Raw genomic sequence first — 20,203 nt, 5'->3', positions numbered from 1 at the left:
CTCTAAAACATGCCATCTCATTCTCCTCAGCAAACTAGCATCAGCTTTACAAACAGCAAAACTTCTCACTAAACATGTTTTTCGTCTTCTTCAGGACATTCTTTCCGACTGAGGTCCTCAGTTCATCTCTCAGGTCTGGAAACAGTTTTGTTTAGCTCTTGGAGCCAAAGTCTCGTTAGCCTCAGGTTATCACCCTCAGTCTAATGGCCAAACTGAAAGGTTAAATGAACAACTGGAATCCACATTACGTTGTCTCACGTCCACAAATCCCACAGATTGGTGGTGTTGAGATAAAATAATGCTATCACTGATATCCTTGCGGCCTCAACCTCACCCAGTCCGGATGTCATGAGAAAGAACAGATGAAGAGCAGGAAATTAAGATTAACACAAGTTTAACTTGGAAGATAACAAGTCCAATGATTTCCAATGCAAAATGAACACATACAGAATAACACAAAGAAAGAACATTACGTAAGGCCTTATGGAGAGATCGCAGGTTTCAGCAAAGAATGGCTGTCTTTACCCAGATGTCTACCTCATTACAAATGCCAGCCCATCTTATACCCTTGACTTCAAAGCTTTCTGACTGTGCCTCCCCTTTATGCAGGCTGGTGCTGTAAATCAGCCAAACTCCCTTGTGGTATCTATACCATGCCCAAAAGTCGACATTTATTGCTTTATTGTCCATACAGCCAGCATTTACTGCTTGCAGTTGTTGAGAACTTCCTAACCTCTGTTTCACCCTTGTTCCATCTTGACTCCTGCTGTGATCTGTGATTCCTCATCAAGGCCTACTCATGTTAAATCTCAGTTTAATGTTCCCACATGCAAACTAAACACATATATGAAACTAAATGATTTTAATTCTCATTCATTTGTGACTCTTCCCTTATTGATGACTACCATGCCTCTCTACCTTCCACTTCTTCTGGGCCGGAGGCGGCCATTGAGGGGAGGTTGATGTCGGGATCTGGGTTGTGTTTGTGTATTTTGTGTTTTCTACATGTGTTCAGTATTTTTCAGACGGTGCTGGATTTCTCAGGTGTGCTGGGTGACAGGTGCGACTTATTTTGCTGATTACTTGGAGGAGTACTTAAGCAGGAGGCTGCTAACACTTCAACGCCAGAGTGTTTTGTCTTCAGTGGTAACAAGCTCAGCCAACACTAAGTCTATGCTTTGTTCTTCGCTTCCAAGTAACTTTGTTTATGCTCCTTCGCAGGCTGAAATCCTGAACTTAGGATTTACTTGACTAAACACTGACTTCGTGTCCGGATGTTTCTGAACAACCAAGATTACCTACGTTCTGAGGACTTCGTCTCCTAACTACTGTTTGCATCTGGATTCAGACCAAGCTGGCAGTTTCCTGCTTCCTCCGTTTCCTGGACCATGGCATAAGCGTACCCTGTCCACCGTCCAACGCAAGTATCTGCACATTGAACTCTCTCCTGAAATCACCAAGCTCACTCAAACAGCACCAAAGAATTCATCTGAACAAACTCCGCTTTGACAACCCGGACTCCAAATTCCTCTGCCCCTGGCGACCTGACCGCTCCCACTTAGTAAGCAGTTTACTTGACTTTCAGAATTACTTGTCGTTTACTCTGTCTCATTTAGTTCCCTGTTTTCACCAGTTCTCTTCCCCTCTTTCTGTACAGTTGCTGATTTGTCCATTCACGTTTCCTGATTGTTTGAGACACAATAAAAACATTATCTTATTTATTCTTTCTCTCCGGAGTGTTCTCTGTATGTGGGTCAGATCTATTATGAAAATAATGACAATTGTTATTAATTTACCTTTGGGTTGTAAGTGTTTAACAAAGCAAACAAGGAAATGCTCTTTCAAGCTGTGCATTTACCGTATGGTGACTGGGTGTGTCAAGCTATCTCTAAGTCATCAAGAGGAGGTTAAAAGTAAGAGAAAGTGAAACTAGTGCTTCAGTAAAAGCTGTTTACTAAGAACAGGGACAAGCAAAGTCTTCTCTCAGTTTAGAAGTTAATAATGGCTGAATTTACACATCCTCTGTATTTTGAAGCCAGACATCTAACAGACAGGGAAATGGAGAAGGTCAGGAGACACTTTCAGAAAAGAAGAGACGCTGGAGGAGGCGATTGTGGAGCGATTGAAAAGGTTGGAGATAACATCTATAAAGTCTGCTTCAGGGAGCAACAAGGTATGCACTAACATTTTGTTTAAATAAGAAAAGTTTTGCAGCTTCAAAATGCAAGTTTTTTTTTTGTGTGTGTTTTTTACCATATAGATCAGGAAAGAGTTTTACAGAGGAAAACTCATTCTATTAATCTTCCTGGCGGAGATGTGCGTCTGATCGTGAGTCGAAGCAGTTCACCACAGACCCAGGATCAGCCATCGACAAGCCAATCACAAGTAAGCTCTGGTTTACTGCTAAAGCCAATACCCAAAAACCCATATGGCCCATACTGTTGTCAGGTAAACATATCAGTGTTAACTCATATGTCTCTGGATTCTTTTAGTTTCATTTTCAACCGGCCAGACCAGTTTTCCTTACATTTCTAACTTTGGTGGATTTGAAACACTCAATGGGAAAGTATCATATTCAGTAATAATAGTGTTTATTATTTGCACATCTAAATTTTTGACTGGTTTTCTTTGCAAAATGGGTGACGCTCTGTCAGGTTGGGTGTACAGCATGTGCAGAGAGCAATTTTAAAGTGTTGCCACAGATTCTCAGATAAATTTAGGTCTGGAGTTTAAGTGGGCCGTTCTAAAATAAATATATGTTGATTTGAGTTGGAGTTGCCTAACTCACATCCAGAACCAATATTCTGTGACTTTTAGATGGCTGAGGAGAGAATGCAGCCATTTGATTTAGGTGTGTTGGAGCATGGATGTATCTAAATGTTGCAGGATAGTAGCTCTGCCTGGTCTAAATCATTCCATTGCAGCTCTGGCTGTATGTTTGTTTAGAGTTTTCATCCTTCTGGAAGGTGAACCTTCACCTAAGTCTTGTCTTTTGCACCTCTAATAGGTTTTCTCCAGTTTTGCCCCCATCAACACTGACAAGCTCCCTTTTCCCTGCTGAAGGAAATTTTACCCACAGCATGATGCTCCCACCACCATATCTCACTGCGGGGATGGTGTGTCCAGGGTGATCTGCATTGTTTTCCACCACAAAAATACAATTACAGACAGGTGGACTCTATGTCAGGTTTAAACAACCTAAAATACTTATAACATCACAAAAAGAAGAGAAAGACAAATAATTAGTTATTTACTCGCTGCGAGGAGAACGGATAGAGATGTTTTCAGTTACAATCTCTCCACCGCTCTGAAAAACATCTGTCCGTTCCACTCTTTTTATTATCTTTCGGGGGTCCCTAGTTACAAAGAACGTTACTTTCTAAGGATGGGAAAAAACAGCTGCATCGTAAACAAGTCATAAACACCATTATCTTTTAACAACACACTTCCACAGTCTCCTCCAATCTTAGGATCAGCGTGTTGTCCATTCAGCACAATCAGCCTTCATCTTTTATGACCTCCTCAACTGCGGACCTCTTCCTTCTCGGCTTCATTTATGACCTTTGCCTGCAGACAAACTCATCACATCCTTTACTCACACAAACATCATGAAAGGTTATAAAAATCAAATAGTCAAGTTAAGGATAGGAGAAAATATAAGATCAATCTATATTAAATTATTCCAACACTCTATTTAATAATTGGGTGGCCTCTTAAAGCGACTGGTGGCTGAATTTGATTTAGAGGTGTCAGAGTAAAGGAGATTAAATGCAAAGGCCCATCATACTTTTCAAAGAACGTGGGGGATTACTTTTCTTCTACTTCATAATTACGTGTAACTTTGTGTTGGTCTATCACATAAAATCCCAGTAAAATACATAATCAATAAAAGTACAAAGTATTCCATATCTAGACAGACTCAACGAAATCCTCATCAAGGCCAAGAACAAGGCAAACCAGGGCGAGCTGAGAGTGGAGGTTAGCTTTGTACCATGGTGCAGTGGTTCACCATCCATCAAAGTACAGCTGGTGGGTTATACTGAACATGTGAACAAGCTTTCTGAGATCTTGTATATCTTGGAAGTGTGGACTGACTCACCATCTTCCCACCATCTTCCTACTGTGGATCTTCCTCCCGCAGGGCAGAGCGGGGTAACTATGTGTTGATCTATCACATAAAATCCCATTAAAATACATAATATTTTTGGACAAAATGTGGAAATGTTTTCCAAGGCACTATTTTTGCAATGGATCTTGCCTGGATCTTTGTTTATATAATGATTTAATAATTTTGCTGTTTTGGTTTTTCAGACGACTACTCAACGGAGCACAAAATGTCTTGAGAAAATTTTCAAAACTGACATCTTTTACCTGTTCTACCTGAGAGACAACCCTAAAGCTTACAAAGTCCTGCAAAAGCAGTTGTCTGCAATCGACTGCACAATAGAGCTAGATTTTGAGGAAGAAGAGGCAGTAGTGAGGGGGAACTTAGAGAAGGGGCCTGGAGGAGCTTTTTATGGTGCAGCAGAAAACTGGGAATTACAAGTGGATCGGATATTTGTTGGTGTCATTGAGGCCTACAGTTGCCATCATGTGCTTGAGCCCAAACAAGTAAAAAGGGTTCAGCAGGATCCCTTCTTTGAGACTGATGATGTAAAAGTGTATCCAGCAACTGGTTACGCTGTGTTGGTGGGGGAGGTGGAAATGGTAAAGGAGAAGATTGCAGTTCTGGAAAAAAGCATACTGATACGCAAGGAGCAGCAAGTTGTTCAGAAGCAGTTCAAACTAATTGCAGAGGAGTTCAACCGAGAGATGAGTGCACATCATCCAGAGGTTAAAATACTCAGTGGTGGTAACACGGTCATCTTAGAAGGGCCCGAAGAGAAGGTGCAGTCTGGTGCAGCAAAACTTAACGAACTGATTAAGAAGATCAAAGAAAAGAAGGTTAATCTTTCTACAGATTTAATAACCTTCATGGCCACCAGCAGTGTCATCTCCAAGTACGAAACTCGGTTTCAGCAAAGTCTCAGAAGTCCGGTTTCCTTGGAGGTGGGATTGGAACTGATTCTTTCCAGTTTGTCTTCAGAGGCTCTGGAGGAAGCCGAGACAGCAGTGGTGAGAGATCTGAGTGTGTCCAGTGAGAATCTTCAAGGTGCTGCAGCTGTGCCTCCAGATCTAGACAGACTCAAGGAAATCCTCATCAAAGCCAAGAACCAGGCAAACCAGGGCGAGCTGAGAGTGGAGGTTAGCTTTGTACCAGGGTCCAGTGGTTCGCCATCAATCAAAGTACAGCTGGTGGGTTATACTGAACATGTGAACAAGCTTAAAGAGCTTCTTCAGGACTACCAGTCAAATCAGGTTTCAACTCAAGAGGTCCTCAACCTGCAGCGTCCTGAACTAGTTGATAGCTTTGACAAAGTCTTAAGAATATTTAACATGAAGCAGACCGATGTGACACTGAGAACCTCCCATTTTCCAAATCCTTGTGTGGTGTTGTCTGGTTCCCATGTTCGGGTTCAGGAGACCAAACAGGCCTTTATGTCTGCTCTGGCCAGGATGACTTTAGACACATTGACTTTGGATGGTCCTGGGGCTCTGCGATACTTCCAAGGAGATGGCAAAGAGAGCAAGGAGCTGGTGGAAAGTTCATGTCGGGTGATTATTTGGGAACAACAAGATGTTAACTCACCAGTTGTAGCAAGTCCACAGCAAAGCAGGAGCATCAGCAGCACCACACAAAGACCGTTAATTACCAGGAATCGGTTTAACGCTGTTGGACAGAGCACAGTCAATAAAATTCATCTAGAAATCAAGATTTCCAGTTTAGAAGAAGAACAGGTTAGACCATTTTCACTTCATTCTCCTTCTAATATTTGGGAGCAACTGTCAAATATGTCAGTTTTCTATTAATGCTATTTCTAAATGCTTCCACAGGTGAATGTGTTGGTCGTCCCCACACATAACAAGAATCTGTCTTCAACAAATATTGGCAAATCTTTGTTAAGGAAATGCGGAGACACCATCAAATCAAAGTTTGACTCATTGGCAGCAACTTCTGCCTTCGATGCTGGTGATGTTCTGGTGGTTGACGCCAGTGCGTCTCTGGGTTGCTCCAAGATATTCTGCATAGAGTGCCTGCCTTGGGATGGAGTTGGAGGGAACAGTGAACAGGTGAAATAAAAACTAAAAACATCAGGATCTATTGATGGAGAAATTTGAAGTTAGCATTTAGCTTTAGAGTTCTTTTGTGTCATAGCATTCATCAATACTATAGAAAGGTTGTACTTATGCATGTGAATACTAAATGACATACATTTATTATATACCATCCTCAATGTGTAAAAGGTGCGCTCAGTTCTCACTCAGTCTCTGCCTTAGGTGGAAGAGTTTGAGTATCTTTGGGTCCTATTCATAACTGATGGTAGTATGTAGCAGGAGCTGAATAGACTGATTGGGGCCTCATCTGCAGGATTATGGGTGTTGCTCCAGTCTCTGATGGTGAAGTAGGAGCGAAGCCGAAAAGCAAAGCTCTTAATTTACCAGTCTTACTATGTTCCGACCCTCACCTATAATCTTGAGATGTGGCTCATGACCAAAAAAATTAGATCCTAGGTTCAAGCGGCTGAAGTTAGCTTTTTTCATGAGAAGCCTAGCCTCGGCCTCAAAGACAGGCTGAGTAGCTCTATCACCCAGGGTGAGCTTGGACTAGAGTCACTACTGCTCCACATTGTAAGATGGCAACTGAGGCGGCTTGGGAATCTAATCAAAATCCCTCCCATAAGTCTTTCTTTAGACGTTTTTTAAACTGAGATCAGAGGGACATCCCCAGGCCACAAAAGTCCATATATTCATCCATCAGGATGGATGGGTTCTTTTTAAAACACAGGGAAACCTTTTATTTCTGTCTTTCAGGCTCTTACTAAAGGCTTGAAGAGGTGTCTGGACCTCTGTGCGGAGAAGGGCTTCAGTTCAGTAGCCATACCTGTTATTGGGCCAGGATTACTTCTAAAATACCCCATGAGTGATGCTGTTCAAGCTCTGACAGAAAACATTCGCCAGTTTGCCTTGTCTGCGCAATGTGGATATCTCACCACCATCCACATCATCATTAAACCTGGCTATCCTGACTCTGAAGAGGTACCTTCAAGGCAAGCAATAAAGTTTAAGCAAATGCTACGTAACATTTAATTCTTGATTTTTATTTACAGAGCTACCATGAAGTGTACAAACATCTCAGCTTAAGCATTAACCAGGGAGACCGAGGTAGACCAGACCTTAATGATCGTTCATAAATTTCGTTGCATATAAACATTTAAATGGAATTCTTGGTCATCAAACTGCATCTGTTTCTTTGTTTTAGCACTCTTCGGGTCCCTCACCAGTGACCTCGATGACATCAACATTACTATAAGAGGCGGGGCTAAACTGCAGGTGGTGTTCGGCGACATCACCAACGAGACCACAGATGCTGTGGTGAACACCACTGACTTTGTCAATTTTTACAATGGTAGGTGAGAAATGCAGAGAGTGAGCATGTGAAGGTCGAAGTCCAAGGAAGGAAGCACACTGTAACTGTAAAGTTATTTGTTGCCACACAATAAACAGATTAGAGAGCAGAAAGGAGAATGAAAATACACATACACTTAAAATCATGGCAGGAACAACAGATTGAAAATGTTGATATAGCAGGTTACATGACCTGGCTGCACAGCTCGGAGATGACATATCCATAGGCATTTTGATTAGGAAACAACAGGTGTCATTTTAAGGTGTACTGCATGCTCTTCATGATTAAAAATGTAAATCTGCAAATGCATCACATGTCCTCTTTATGAAGAACAGATTTGAAGATTCATTGTCACCCTTTGCTGAAATTAGCTTTAGCTAATTTTTCATCTTCCTACTGATTGCAGAGACAAAACCTTCATGTGTATATCATTATTTATTACAGAAGGGGTTTGCAAAGATATTTTAACCGTAGCTGGAACAGAGGTGGAAGCTCAGCTGAAAACAGGTGAGACAAAAGAATCGGCCATGTCTTAGAGCAACACACGGTTCAGAGCCTGTTTTTATGGTATTTTCTTTGTTTTGTGTGTTTAGCGAATGTGAGCCAAGGAGCTGTTTTTGCGACACAGCCTGGAAGGTTCCCCTGTAAAGCAATTTTACATGTATGTGGACAGAAAGATGCAAGTATCGTTGAAGGACTTGTGTGTAGCATCATTGCCAAATGTGAAAACCTTGGGTATAGGTCTGTAGCAATTCCTGCCATCTGTGCCGGTAAGTATATTTTGTGCTGCAGGTGTTTGTTAGAGAACGCAACATAATAAAGGATGTTTTGTGTGGTTAAAATCTGTGTTAACAAACTGTTTCTGCAGGAGCTGGTGGGTTGGACCCTGCTGTCGTGGCTGGTGCAATCCTACAAGGGATCCAAAGTGCCACATCATCTGCTTCTCTTTCCACCCTCACCACCATCCGCCTTGTGCTAATTAAGATCAAAGTCTTTTTGGCTTTTAAAGAAGAAGCATCGCAGATGTTCCCGACTTTCCGAAGAAGAGGTGACCGAAGATTCTTTTACAAATATGATTTTTCTAGTTTGTTTCTTAAGAAATACATATGATGTCTTACACATTTTGTTGGGACTTTTTACCAATAACCTTGACTTATCTTCCAGCATCCCTATTTCAAGTACAACAACAGACACCTGTACGTCTGAGTGCACACCAAAACATTCCTAATACCACTGCTGCAAGTCAGCAGTCTACCTTTCTGTTTTTGGGTCTTAACAGAAATTATGTTAATGATGCCAAGGAAAAACTGAAGAATCAGTACAAGCTTCAGTGCTCTGATCAAACCTTCCCAAAAGAGGATCTACAGAGTCTCACGGAAGACGACATGCTAGATCTGCAACAGATGGTGGAGCTGGAGGGTCTGTACATGAAAAAGGACTCATTCGGAAACTTGATGGTGAACGGTATGAAAGACGGAGTCAACAGGGCAATATTGAAGTTTAATTCATATCTGCATGGCAACCTCAGGAGAGAGGTGAGGGGGAGGGAAGAGGATGATTTGTACATACGTGTGACATGGTGCATCCTGGGAAAAAATGGGAACTGGGATAGACTCCCCAAAACAGCCAATTACAACCTGGAAAAGAGGGATGTTGCAGGAGGAATTGTGGACGCACAAGGAGTCACTTGGCAAGTGGATCTACTGAAGTTAAAAGTCACATCTCCAGGACAGAAAACTCATATCAAACGACTTGAGAATCTGGAAGGTGAGAAAGGCAGATTTTAAAAGCATTTATAAAGTATGTCAGAAACTACTTGCACTCAGCAATTTGGGCAAGCCTTAGCATTGTGTCTGCAACTGTCAGCTAGCTCATTTGTTAGTATCACCTCTTCTTTTTTTTTTTGTAGAAAATGACATTTTTGTTTCTACTTCTTAGCTAAATAGTGACTACTACAAGTACCCCTTAAATATCAGATTGCCATATATTGATACTAACAGAGAATACTTTTAATTTTGATAATTCTTCCTCTTGTTTAACGTAAATGCTCTGGGTGAATCTTAGTTCTAATCTACCATTTAAAACAGTGACAAACAATCCTATATGATATTTTTACTATATTATTATGTGTTCATTAATGAAGGCCCAAAAACATCATAATTTTCTGGTCTAATATATTTTCCAGACTTCATTGTCCCTTTGTACTGGGACAGCATGGCTACTGGGGAAGCCATGAAGGTGGTAGAGCTGCAGTCTTCTTCTCGAGAGTACCAAACAGTTAAGGAGAGATTCAAACGAACTGCTAAGAAAACTGTGATGAAGGTCGGTGGCTTCCAATAAGAATGAATTTCCATTTTTAAAATCTCTGATTTGCCTGCTGCTTACCTCAAAAGTAATTTGGAGTTTTACAAGAATGGGTATGGTAATTATGATAACTGCCATTTATAAATTGTCGTCCTGGTTTCCTTATAATAATTGACCACATTCCATTCAGGTCCCAATAAAAATGTTTCATTTACTCAGACATATTCTGTACCTTTTTAATTCTATTCTGGCTCATTGCAGAGATATGGGGTACACCCTGAACACGATTGCCTCTCCTTAAATTTGTTTAAAAAATATACTTCTATGATTAAAAATGTAATTTGTAACATTTTAGGAAAGATTAGTATTGTATTTTGCGTTCTGCAGTTTTGGTGTTAAAAGGAAAACTTTGAAAATATACAAATGTATACAGACCTAACAAATGGCAGAGATTTTGATAAATCTTTGTATGTCCAGGACCTTATGACCTGTTTATATAAATTTCAAAGGTTGCTATAATAACTTTGACTCATCGAACCTTGTCTCTGTGTTAGTTTGTTCAGATAACTAGTACTTTAGCAACAGCAATAATAAAGTGAATGCTGTAAAGCAGTCTAGTTAGCTCTTCTATTATCATAAGGAAGTGTTCCCTCTGATCAGGAGAGACAGCATCCACCCCACTTTGGATGGAGCAGCTCTTCTTTAAAATAATCTGGCCAGTTTATTAGTTCTCCAAAACTCTGACAACCCAAGGTTCAGACCAGGAAGCAGGGTGGTAGTTTAACACTCTCTGTAACTTCTGTCCGAGCTATCCCACCCTGCTGGCGGTCAGGCACCTTGGAGTTCCTCCGGTCCTTGGTCCCCAGAAGCGATCACACACTTTATCTAAAGACTCTTAAATGAACGACTCTCATACAGGTTCTAACTTTTAGCTCCTTTAATCTAAATTAAGGCAGAGGAATGATTACAGAGATCAGCGCTGAGGCTCTCGTCTCGGACCGTCGCCGTCTGTTAGAGGATGACGAAGAGCCCCGAAAGAAGGTCACATGTAGTTTTATATCTGGCACTCTAATGCAATGGATGTGCCCTCCCTCAGTGATTATCAGTAGACTATCTGTCACCATTGTGGTGTTTATCTGTTAGGTTGTGTAGTAGCGGTTGTCCATACTTAATCTAAGTGTGCTGTGGCTTTCTAATCAAACCAGAAATACTGGCTGCTCCACTATCAAACCCCGTGCCCCAGCCTCAGGTCATTTATGACAAACCTTGGGCCATTTGTCCTTGTAATGTTTGTCGATGAGCATTCTTATCCTATTCTATCAAAAGGAAAACATTAGAACTTATATTTTATATCACTATGGTATAAATGGGAAAAACAGCTATGAGTCATAATAATAAAGGTTATTCCTAACACCTCTGTACTGCTACCCACCCATTACTCTTTTAAGACTCGTCCCACGACAAAAAATGAAAAGTTTTAAAAAGTAATCTCAAAGGAGGAAATCATGAAAATCTCATAAACATAAACTCAACACAGACTGATAAGAAAAATAAAACAATTAAATGTGGCTTATTGAACAAAAGATCTCTCTCTTCAAAGACTTTGCTAGTTAATTACTTGATTTGTGACTATAAGATTGATTTATTTTGCCTCACAGAAATCTGGCTGCAGCAAAAGGATTCTGTTCCTATAAAGAAATCAACTCGTACTCGTACTCGTACTCGTCGTCTTCCGCTTATCCGGGACCGGGTCGCGGGGGCAGCAGACTCAACAGAGACGCCCAGACGTCCCTCTCTCCAGACACCTCCTCCAGCTCCTCCAGGGGGAGCCCAAGGCGTTCCCAGGCCAGCCGAGAGACATAGTCCCTCCAGCGTGTCCTGGGCCGTCCCCTGGGCCTCCTCCCGGTGGGACGTGCCTGGAACACCTCCCGAGGAAGCCGTCCAGGAGGCATCCGGTATAGATGCCCGAGCCACCTCAACTGGCTCCTCTCGATGTGGAGGAGCAGTGGCTCTACTCCGAGCCCCTCCCGGATGGCCGAGCACCTCACCCTATCTCTAAGGGAGTGCCCGGCCACCCTACGGAGGAAACTCATTTCAGCCGCTTGTATCCGGGATCTCTTTCTTTCGGTCATGACCCAAAGTTTATGGCCATAGGTGAGGGTAGGAACGTAGACCGACCAGTAAATTGAGAGCTTTGCTTTTCGGCTCAGCTCTCTCTTCACCACAACGGACCGGCACAGCGCCCCCATTACTATGGCAGCCGCACCGATCCGTCTGTTGATCTCCCGCTCCATTCTTCCCTCACTCGTGAACAAGACCCCGAGATACTTAAACTCCTCCACTTGAGGCAGGAACTCCCCTCCAACCTGAAGAGGACAAGCCACCCTTTTCCGGTCGAGTACCATGGCCTCGGACTTGGAGGAGCTGATCCTCATCCCAGCCGCTTCACACTCGTCTGCGAACCGCCACAGCGCATGCTGTAGGTCTTGGCTAGAGGGGGCCAGCAGGACCACGTCATCTGCAAAAAGAAGAGACGAAATCCACTGGTCCCCAAACCCGACCCCCTCCGGCCCTTGGCTGCGTCTAGAAATCCTGTCCATAAAAGTTATGAACAGGACCGGTGACAAAGGGCAGCCCTGCCGGAGTCCAACATGCACTGGGAACAGGTCCGACTTAGTGCCGGCAATGCGGACCAAACTCCTGCTCCGCTCGTACAGGGACCGGATGGCCCCTAGTAAAGGGCCCCCGATTCCATACTCCTGGAGCACCCCCCACAGGGCATCATGAGGGACACAGTCGAATGCCTTCTCCAGGTCCACAAAACACATTGGGTTGGGCAAACTCCCATGAACCCTCGAGCACCCTGTAGAGGGTATAGAGCTGGTCCAGTGTTCCAAGGCCGGAACGAAAACCACACTGCTCCTCCGGAAGCCGAGGTTCGACTATCGGTCGGACTCTCCTCTCCAATACTCTGGCATAGGCCTTACCAGGGAGGCTGAGGAGTGTGATCCCCCCTTCTTATGAAGGGGGACCACCACCCCAGTCTGCCAGTCCAGAGGCACTGTCCCCGACCGCCACGCAATGTTGAAGAGACGTGTCAACCATGACAGCCCTACAACATCCAGAGACTTGAGGTACTCAGGGCGGATCTCATCCACCCCCGAAGCCTTGCCACCGCGGAGCTTTTTAACCACCTCGGTGACTTAAGCCTGGGTGATGAAAGAGTTCAACCCCGAGTCCCCAGCCTCTGTTTCCACCACGGAATGCGTGATGGCAGGATTGAGGAGATCCTCGAAGTACTCCTTCCACCGCCCGATAATGTCCTCAGTCGAGGTCAGCAGTCTCCCGCCCCCACTATAAACAGTGTTGGCGAAGCACTGCTTCCCCCTCCTGAGGCGACGGACGGTTTGCCAGAATTGCTTCGAGGCCAACCGGTAGTCCTTCTCCATGGCCTCACCGAACTCCTCCCAGGTCCGTGTTTTTGCCTCTGCCACAGCCCGGGCCACAGCACGCTTGGCCTCACGGTACCCGTCAGCCGCCTCAGGAGTCCCACAAGCCAACCACAGCCGATAGGACTCCTTCTTCAGCTTAACAGCATCCCTTACTGCCGGTGTCCACCACTGGGTTCTGGGATTGCCGCCGCGACAGGCATCGCAGACCTTACGGCCACAGATACGGGCAGCAACATCAACAATAGATGCGGAGAACATGGTCCACTCGGACTCTATGTCTCCAACATCCCCCGGGATCTGGTCCAATAACAAAACACCACTCGGATTCAGATCGGGGAGGCCATTCCTCCCGATCACGCCTCTCCAGGTGTCACTGTCGTTCCACACGTGGGCGTTGAAGTCCCCCAGCAGAATAATGGTGTCCCCGGGAGGGGCACTATCCAGCACCCCCGACAGGGACGCCAAGAAGGCCGGGTACTCTGCACTGCCACTTGGCCCGTAGGCTGAAATGATAGTCAGAGACCTCTCCCCAACCCGAATGCGCAGGGATATGACCCTCTCATCCACTGGGGTAAACCCCAACACGAGACGGCTGAGCTGGGTGGCAACAAGCAAACCCACACCAGCCCGCCGCCTCTCCCCGTGGGCCACTCCAGAGTAGAACAGAGTCCAACCCCTCTCAAGGAGATGGGTTCCAGAGCCCACGCTGTGCGTGGAGGCGAGCCCGACTATTTCTAGTCGATATCTCTCGACCTCCTGCACAAGCTCAGGCTCCTTCCCCCCCAGCGAGGTGACATTCCACGTCCATAGAGCCAGCCTAAGCATCCGGGTATCGGGCCGCTGAGGTCTCCACCTTCGTCCGCCACCCAATCCTCTTTGCACCGGTCCCAAGAAATCAACTCCTTCTAATTATTTAGAAGAAATCAACTCCTTCTAATTATTTAAATTTTCAGATACCTCGAAATACCGGGCGAGGAGGAGGAGTAGCAACTGTCTCTCAGTCCGATTTATTGATTAGTCCCAGACCAATTAATAGCTACAACTCTTTTGACTATTTAATCCTTAGTTTTCCTCATCCAAATTACAAAGCACTAAAACCACTTCTGTTTGTTGTTTTGTACCGTCCACCAGGTCCTTACTCTCAATTTTTAGATCAGTTTTCAGACCTTTTATCTGATTTAGTGTTAAATACAGATAAAGTTATTATAGTGGGGGATTTTAATATTCATGTTGACACTGAAAGTGATAGCCTAAATATAGTGTTTAATGCTATCTTAGACTCAATTGGCTTTGCTCAAAACATTAAAAAACCTACCCACCTTTGTCTTCATTCTCTGGACCTTGTGCTGACATATGGCATTGAGTGTAAAGACAACAATATTTTCTCATAACCCTGTCCTGTCTGACCATTTTTTAATAACCTTTGAGTTTAATTTAACCGAGTACTCCACACCTGAAAGAAAATTTCATTATAGTAGATCATTATCAGACAATGCTGTAACAACCTTTAAAGAATCTGTTCCACTTTTAATTTCCTCATTATCACAGAAAAGCACATTGGAGGGCAATCATTTTGTTTCTTCCCCTTCACAAATTGATTCTCTTGTTCATAGTGTTACTTCATCATTGCGTGGTGCATTAGACAATGCAGCCCCCTTGAAAAAGAAGGTAATCACTAATAGGAGGCTAGCTCCATGGTTTAATTCAGAGCTGCATACTTTAAAGCACAATGTTAGAAAATTTGAAAGAAAATGTGCTTTACACACCTAGAGGATTCGTACTTAATGTGAAAAAATAGTCTACTGTTGTATAAAAAGACACTTTACCAAGCTAGAACAGTTTATTTTTCATCATTAATAGAAGAGAACAAGAATAATCCTAGGTTTCTCTTTAGTACAGTTGCTAAACTTACTCAGTCATATGTCTGTTGAGCCATCCATTCCCTTAGCTCTCAGCAGTCATGACATTATGGGATTCATTTTAAATAAAATTGATTCTATTAAAAACAAAATCATTGGCATACTCCCAAAGATAATTACTTCATCCTCAGCAAGTGAGACAACATTGGAAGTAACTGTAGAACCTGATCTGTGTTTGGACTGTTTTGATCCTGTGGAGCTTCCTGAGTTATCAGAAATATTAATTTCATCTAAACATTCAACTTGTATGTTAGACCCAATCCCAACCAAATTATTTAAGGAAGTGTTCCCTTTGATTACCAGAACCCATTTTAGATATAATTAATCTATCCTCAGTAAATGGATATGTACCACAAGCTTTTAAGGTAGCTGTAATTAAACCTTTGCTTAAGAAACCTTCGCTTGATCAAGATGACTTAATAAATTACAAACCTATGGTGCTGCACGGTGGCGCAGTTGGTAGCACTGTTGCCTTGCAGCAAGAAGGTCCTGGGTTCGATTCCCGGCCTGGGGTCTTTCTGCATGGAGTTTGCATGTTCTCCCCGTGCATGCGTGGGTTCTCACCGGGTACTCCGGCTTCCTCCCACAGTCCAAAGACATGCCTGTTAGGTTAATTGGTAACTCTAAATTTCCCTTAGGTGTATGAATGAGTGTGTGCATGGTTGTATGTGTGTTGCCCTGCGATGGACTGGTGACCTGTCCAGGGTGTACCCCGCCTCTCGCCCATAGACTGCTGGAGATAGGCACCAGCTCCCCCGCGACCCACTATGGAATAAGCGGTAGAAACTGACTGACTGACCTATATCCAATCTTCCATTCTTATCTAAAATTCTTGAGAAAATAGTTGCTTTTAAAATGTGTGAGCATTTACACAGCAAGTTTTTTTCTCTCCACTGTCGCTACATGCATGCTCAGTATGAGGGATTGCTGCAAAGTCAAGGCCAGTGACTGTCCACTGTCTCTACATGCTCATCCAGGAGGAGGGAATGCTGCAAGTCACTGACTCGATGCAATCTGCTGGGTTTCCTTAGATAGAAAAACGTTTTAACAAATTGGAATAAATAACTGAATCTGACTGCACTGTTCAATGGTTAGGATTAATTGGAATGTATGTACCTGACTTAAAATCTGTATGATTGGATTGAATTGACTTTGTGAAGTGCCCTGAGACGATTTGTGTTGTGAATTGGCGCTATATAAATAAAACCGACTTAAGTTGAATTGGATTTAATTTAGATCAAAACACATCTGCTCCACTTGGATGAGATGTTCTTTCATATTTCCCATTTCAAAAAGATGCTAATATAAATGTGGCTATGTGTTAAGTCATAAGATTAAGATTATTAAACGTTTCTAAAATCTCAGTAATATAAATATATTAAAAACATGCTTCAGTTGTGTTTATTTTAGAGGTGGTAATAAGGATATGTGAGAAGTTGTTTCTTGGCATCATACTATTTTCTTCCACTTCACTAATGTACCAGATGGTCTCTTAAAGTTTCAGACTTGGGCTGCTCTTAGGAAAAGACTTCAGACCTGACTCAAACTGGAGTCCCAACAACAGTTCTAGCCCTTGTAATTAGGAGTGGAAGCAAGCCAGTGTGTAAGCAGCAGAATGCAACTCTAGCAGGTCATATGCTGCATGCTCATATTTTTCTGTGAAAAGAGCAGAACATAGTCGGGCGTTGTGTTAGCAGTGTGGACTCAGCGTTTGGGACTTTTTCACATTCATAAAAATTGAGCTTTGTGCATCACGCACAGTCAGCTGTTCTCCCTGCACTTGATTTAAAGCAGTCCACAACAGTTTTCTGCATCCTAATTTAAATGTCGAAAGATTAAAATATTAAAAAGTAATATGTTCATGACAAAATTATGCCTCAGGACAAAAAGTGCAGGATTTGAATTCATGATATACAATAATTGATTAATATAGACAGACTAGATGTTTATTATTATTTGAGAGTGGAGACTTAACTGGGACTTGAGAAAAATGACTTATGAACTTCTCTAAAATGTGCTTATTTCAAAAATTGGTTTTAAGGGTTTTAATTTTTTTTTCTGTGTCTCTTGCTAGATTGCGCGTTTGCAGAACATTTATTTGCGACGTGCTTATGAGGTGCAGAAGAAACAAATATCTGAGAGGAACAGACACAAGGGAGGTGCAAATGAGAAGATTCTGTACCATGGGACAACGGAGGACAACTGTGACTCAATCATGAAAACAGGCTTCAACAGGCGCTTTTGTGGGCAAAATGGTAAAACTCTCATATGTAGTCCAAACCATGCATTATATCTTAAGCTTTTTTAAATTATACTGGTGATGTCTGCATTAAAACAGCCAAGAAAAGGAAAACCTGTTCAGCAGTGAAGTCAGATCTCTCTGTGTTATACTGTAGTTAAGAGTTTTTAATTTTTTTTCTTCTGACTCACAGCAACATCATACGGTGAGGGAACCTACTTTGCTGTACATGCCAGCTACTCCACCCATCCCACTTACTCCAGGCCTGCTGCTGATGGTTCTCAGCTAATGTTTGTGGTTAGAGTCGTGACGGGCATCTACACTCCGGGCCATAGCGGCATGAAGGTACCTCCGGCCCGCAATGACCAGGAGTCCCACATACGTTACGACAGCGTGGTGGATAGAATGGACAGACCCAACATGTTTGTTGTGTTCCATGATGACCAAGCTTACCCAGACTATCTCATCACCTTCAAGTGATGACGCTGAAAACGTATCATGTTCCTGTGAAAGTGGGAATTAAATAATGGTTTCTGAGGGACATTGTGAAGGTTAAAAACAGAGGGAATACACATTGTTATTCACCGGATTGTGCTAATGTTTCAAATCACCTTGACTATTGACACTTTTGCTCTAAGCAGCCAGACTTTTTTATAGCCTTTGAAATCTGTCTTGATTAATATATTGTCAGACTTTCTGAAAGTCCTTTTAATGTTTTCTTTGGAATTCTTGGGCTGTTCTACAAATTATTCTGGCACAAAAGACTCTTAAACTTGGGGTGAGCCAGTTTTGCACCCATACAGGCATTCAGCAAATAATAAAATTGTAAATATGATTTTTTTGGACTTATCATTGGCCCATCACACAGATACAATCATGTTTAAACTTTTCTGACCTAATCTGTATAAAATACCAAATACAACACCATTTGACATATTTAAAACAGTATGTAAGCACCAGCAATGAGCTTCCTCAGAAAGCTGAAATCCTGCCATATAATAGATGATTAAGTAAAGGATGATGCATTTACCTGTTTCTTAAAGACATGACTTTCAGATATTGCAAATTTGCCTTCAATGTTTCAATGGGAGAGAAAACAAGTGAAAAAGCGACCAATGTCAATCTGTACAACTCAAAAGAGAACAAAAAGTTTTACTCAGCAGAAGCAAAACATAAAGAAGTAATGGGTGGTTTAAAAGTTCAAGGTACTGTAAATATTTCTAATGCAGTTAAGGGTGTACAGTCAGATGTTTTTAAAAGTTGTTTATTTCAAAAGGTATCTAATAGGTGCACAGGTGAACTTAATTTCAGTCAAAATAGGTCGTGGCATGAATCAGGCTTTGAATTTTGATCTTTTATCTCCAGAGACTAATTTCAGTTGGATTTCCAGATTTTGCCAAGATAAAGCATTTTTTTTCTCAAAAGAAAAAGATTTCTCAAAACAGAACATACATTGGTGACTTTTTATTTTTTATTTTATAGATTGTAATTATCTGTTAATCATAATAATCAAAATTACAATAAATACATAAATAATAATAAATAAATACTTTCTGAAATGAGTGTCAAAAATATAGAACTTTTTCACAATATTCCATTTTTTGAGATCTAACTGTGTTTAAAACACCTTAATTTAATGCTTAGCAGGCAGTTTGTTTTAGTTAAGATAGAAGAACCTTTGGTAACTTCCAATTTCCTTTAACCCAATTATGTTATTATATGACATAGCTGCCACATTGCCCCAAAATCTGCTACTAAGTGGCTGAGCCACCCTTATTGACTCGTTCCTGGCAGAGCTGCAAGTTCTGGTGGGAGAGAGATCCTCAGAACTTTTAGAAAGCTTTTCTCCAACAAAGATGTCTGACTCCACCAAGTCAGGAAAAGGGCTGATCACCCTGCTTGGAGCTGCGGTTGTGATAAATATTTGATTGGCATCGTCCAGATCAATTCATACCTATGAACAGTGGCGGCTTATAATATGAGCATTATATGCAATTTCCCAGGGTGCAGTTAGGACGAGGGGTTCATGAACGACAATAAAAAGTAAAAATATTTAAAAAAGGGACACCTTTCTAAGCCTCAGTTGTGCCCTCAATCACTTATAGTGCATTTCTTACATGTAAAGTCAGTGAGGAGATGCGGGTTGGTTGTCAAAATGAGTTGTCCAAATATGTGCATGGTGACTGGGAAACGTTGTTCAGTGGGCAGCACCATTTTGTACATGAAATAGTTGGGTAAGAAAACAACCAATCTGCAAAGGTACAAAATGGCAAAGTGAAGGTCTGACTAGCGTCTAACACAACATTAAGTTTCTTAGTTTTTAAATAAACCTCTTTGAGACGCCATTTTTTCAATTTTCCCCCCTTCTTCCAGGTGGGCTTTGCTTTATTAAGTAATATTTTTCATGGAGAGTAACTTTTCAAACATCTCTGATAAAGACACAGATGGTGTTGACACATTACTGTCCATGAAGTTTGCACAATAAAGCTGGAAAGTGATCAGTGATCTCGCACCCTTTTTTGGAATTTGCTTAATTTAGATTATTGATCCTAAAAATACAAGAAACCCTTTATGTAGAATGTTTTTAACTGTAAAGGTGTAATGCGCTCAATAGGATTATTGTACTTTAGGTTATATGACTGATTTGATTTTTTTTATAACCAGTAATACTGGCTGGTCTATGGACAGTCATTTAAAGCAGCTGGTATCCAATTGAGGGTTAATGATTGAGTTTTCTTATGTCAGCTCAACCTGCTAAGTGACTTTTATCAATCTTTATTTC

The 20,203-nt window shown here is 42.1% G+C and overlaps 1 protein-coding gene across 1 annotated transcript; it reads left to right on the top strand.

Annotated features, from left to right (window-relative positions):
* The first annotated feature begins 1,976 nt into the window (after window positions 1–1,976).
* Window positions 1,977–18,256, top strand: parp142.2 (poly(ADP-ribose) polymerase family member 14-related sequence 2.2). The gene is made up of 14 exons (XM_047386295.1): window positions 1,977–2,173; window positions 2,261–2,385; window positions 4,312–5,838; window positions 5,935–6,171; window positions 6,913–7,137; window positions 7,209–7,263; window positions 7,361–7,507; window positions 7,952–8,014; window positions 8,101–8,277; window positions 8,376–8,555; window positions 8,672–9,274; window positions 9,693–9,829; window positions 17,257–17,437; window positions 17,615–18,256. Exons 1-14 carry the CDS (start codon window positions 2,002–2,004, stop codon window positions 17,899–17,901), a joined length of 4,116 nt encoding a protein of 1,371 aa, XP_047242251.1. The 5' UTR covers window positions 1,977–2,001; the 3' UTR covers window positions 17,902–18,256.
* Window positions 18,257–20,203: the final 1,947 nt, after the last annotated feature.

Source organism: Girardinichthys multiradiatus, chromosome 14, assembly GCF_021462225.1.
Source record: "Girardinichthys multiradiatus isolate DD_20200921_A chromosome 14, DD_fGirMul_XY1, whole genome shotgun sequence".
NCBI lineage: Eukaryota > Metazoa > Chordata > Actinopteri > Cyprinodontiformes > Goodeidae > Girardinichthys > Girardinichthys multiradiatus.
The sequence above is the reverse complement of the archived record's forward strand: the minus strand, read 5'-3'. Positions and strand labels throughout refer to the sequence as shown.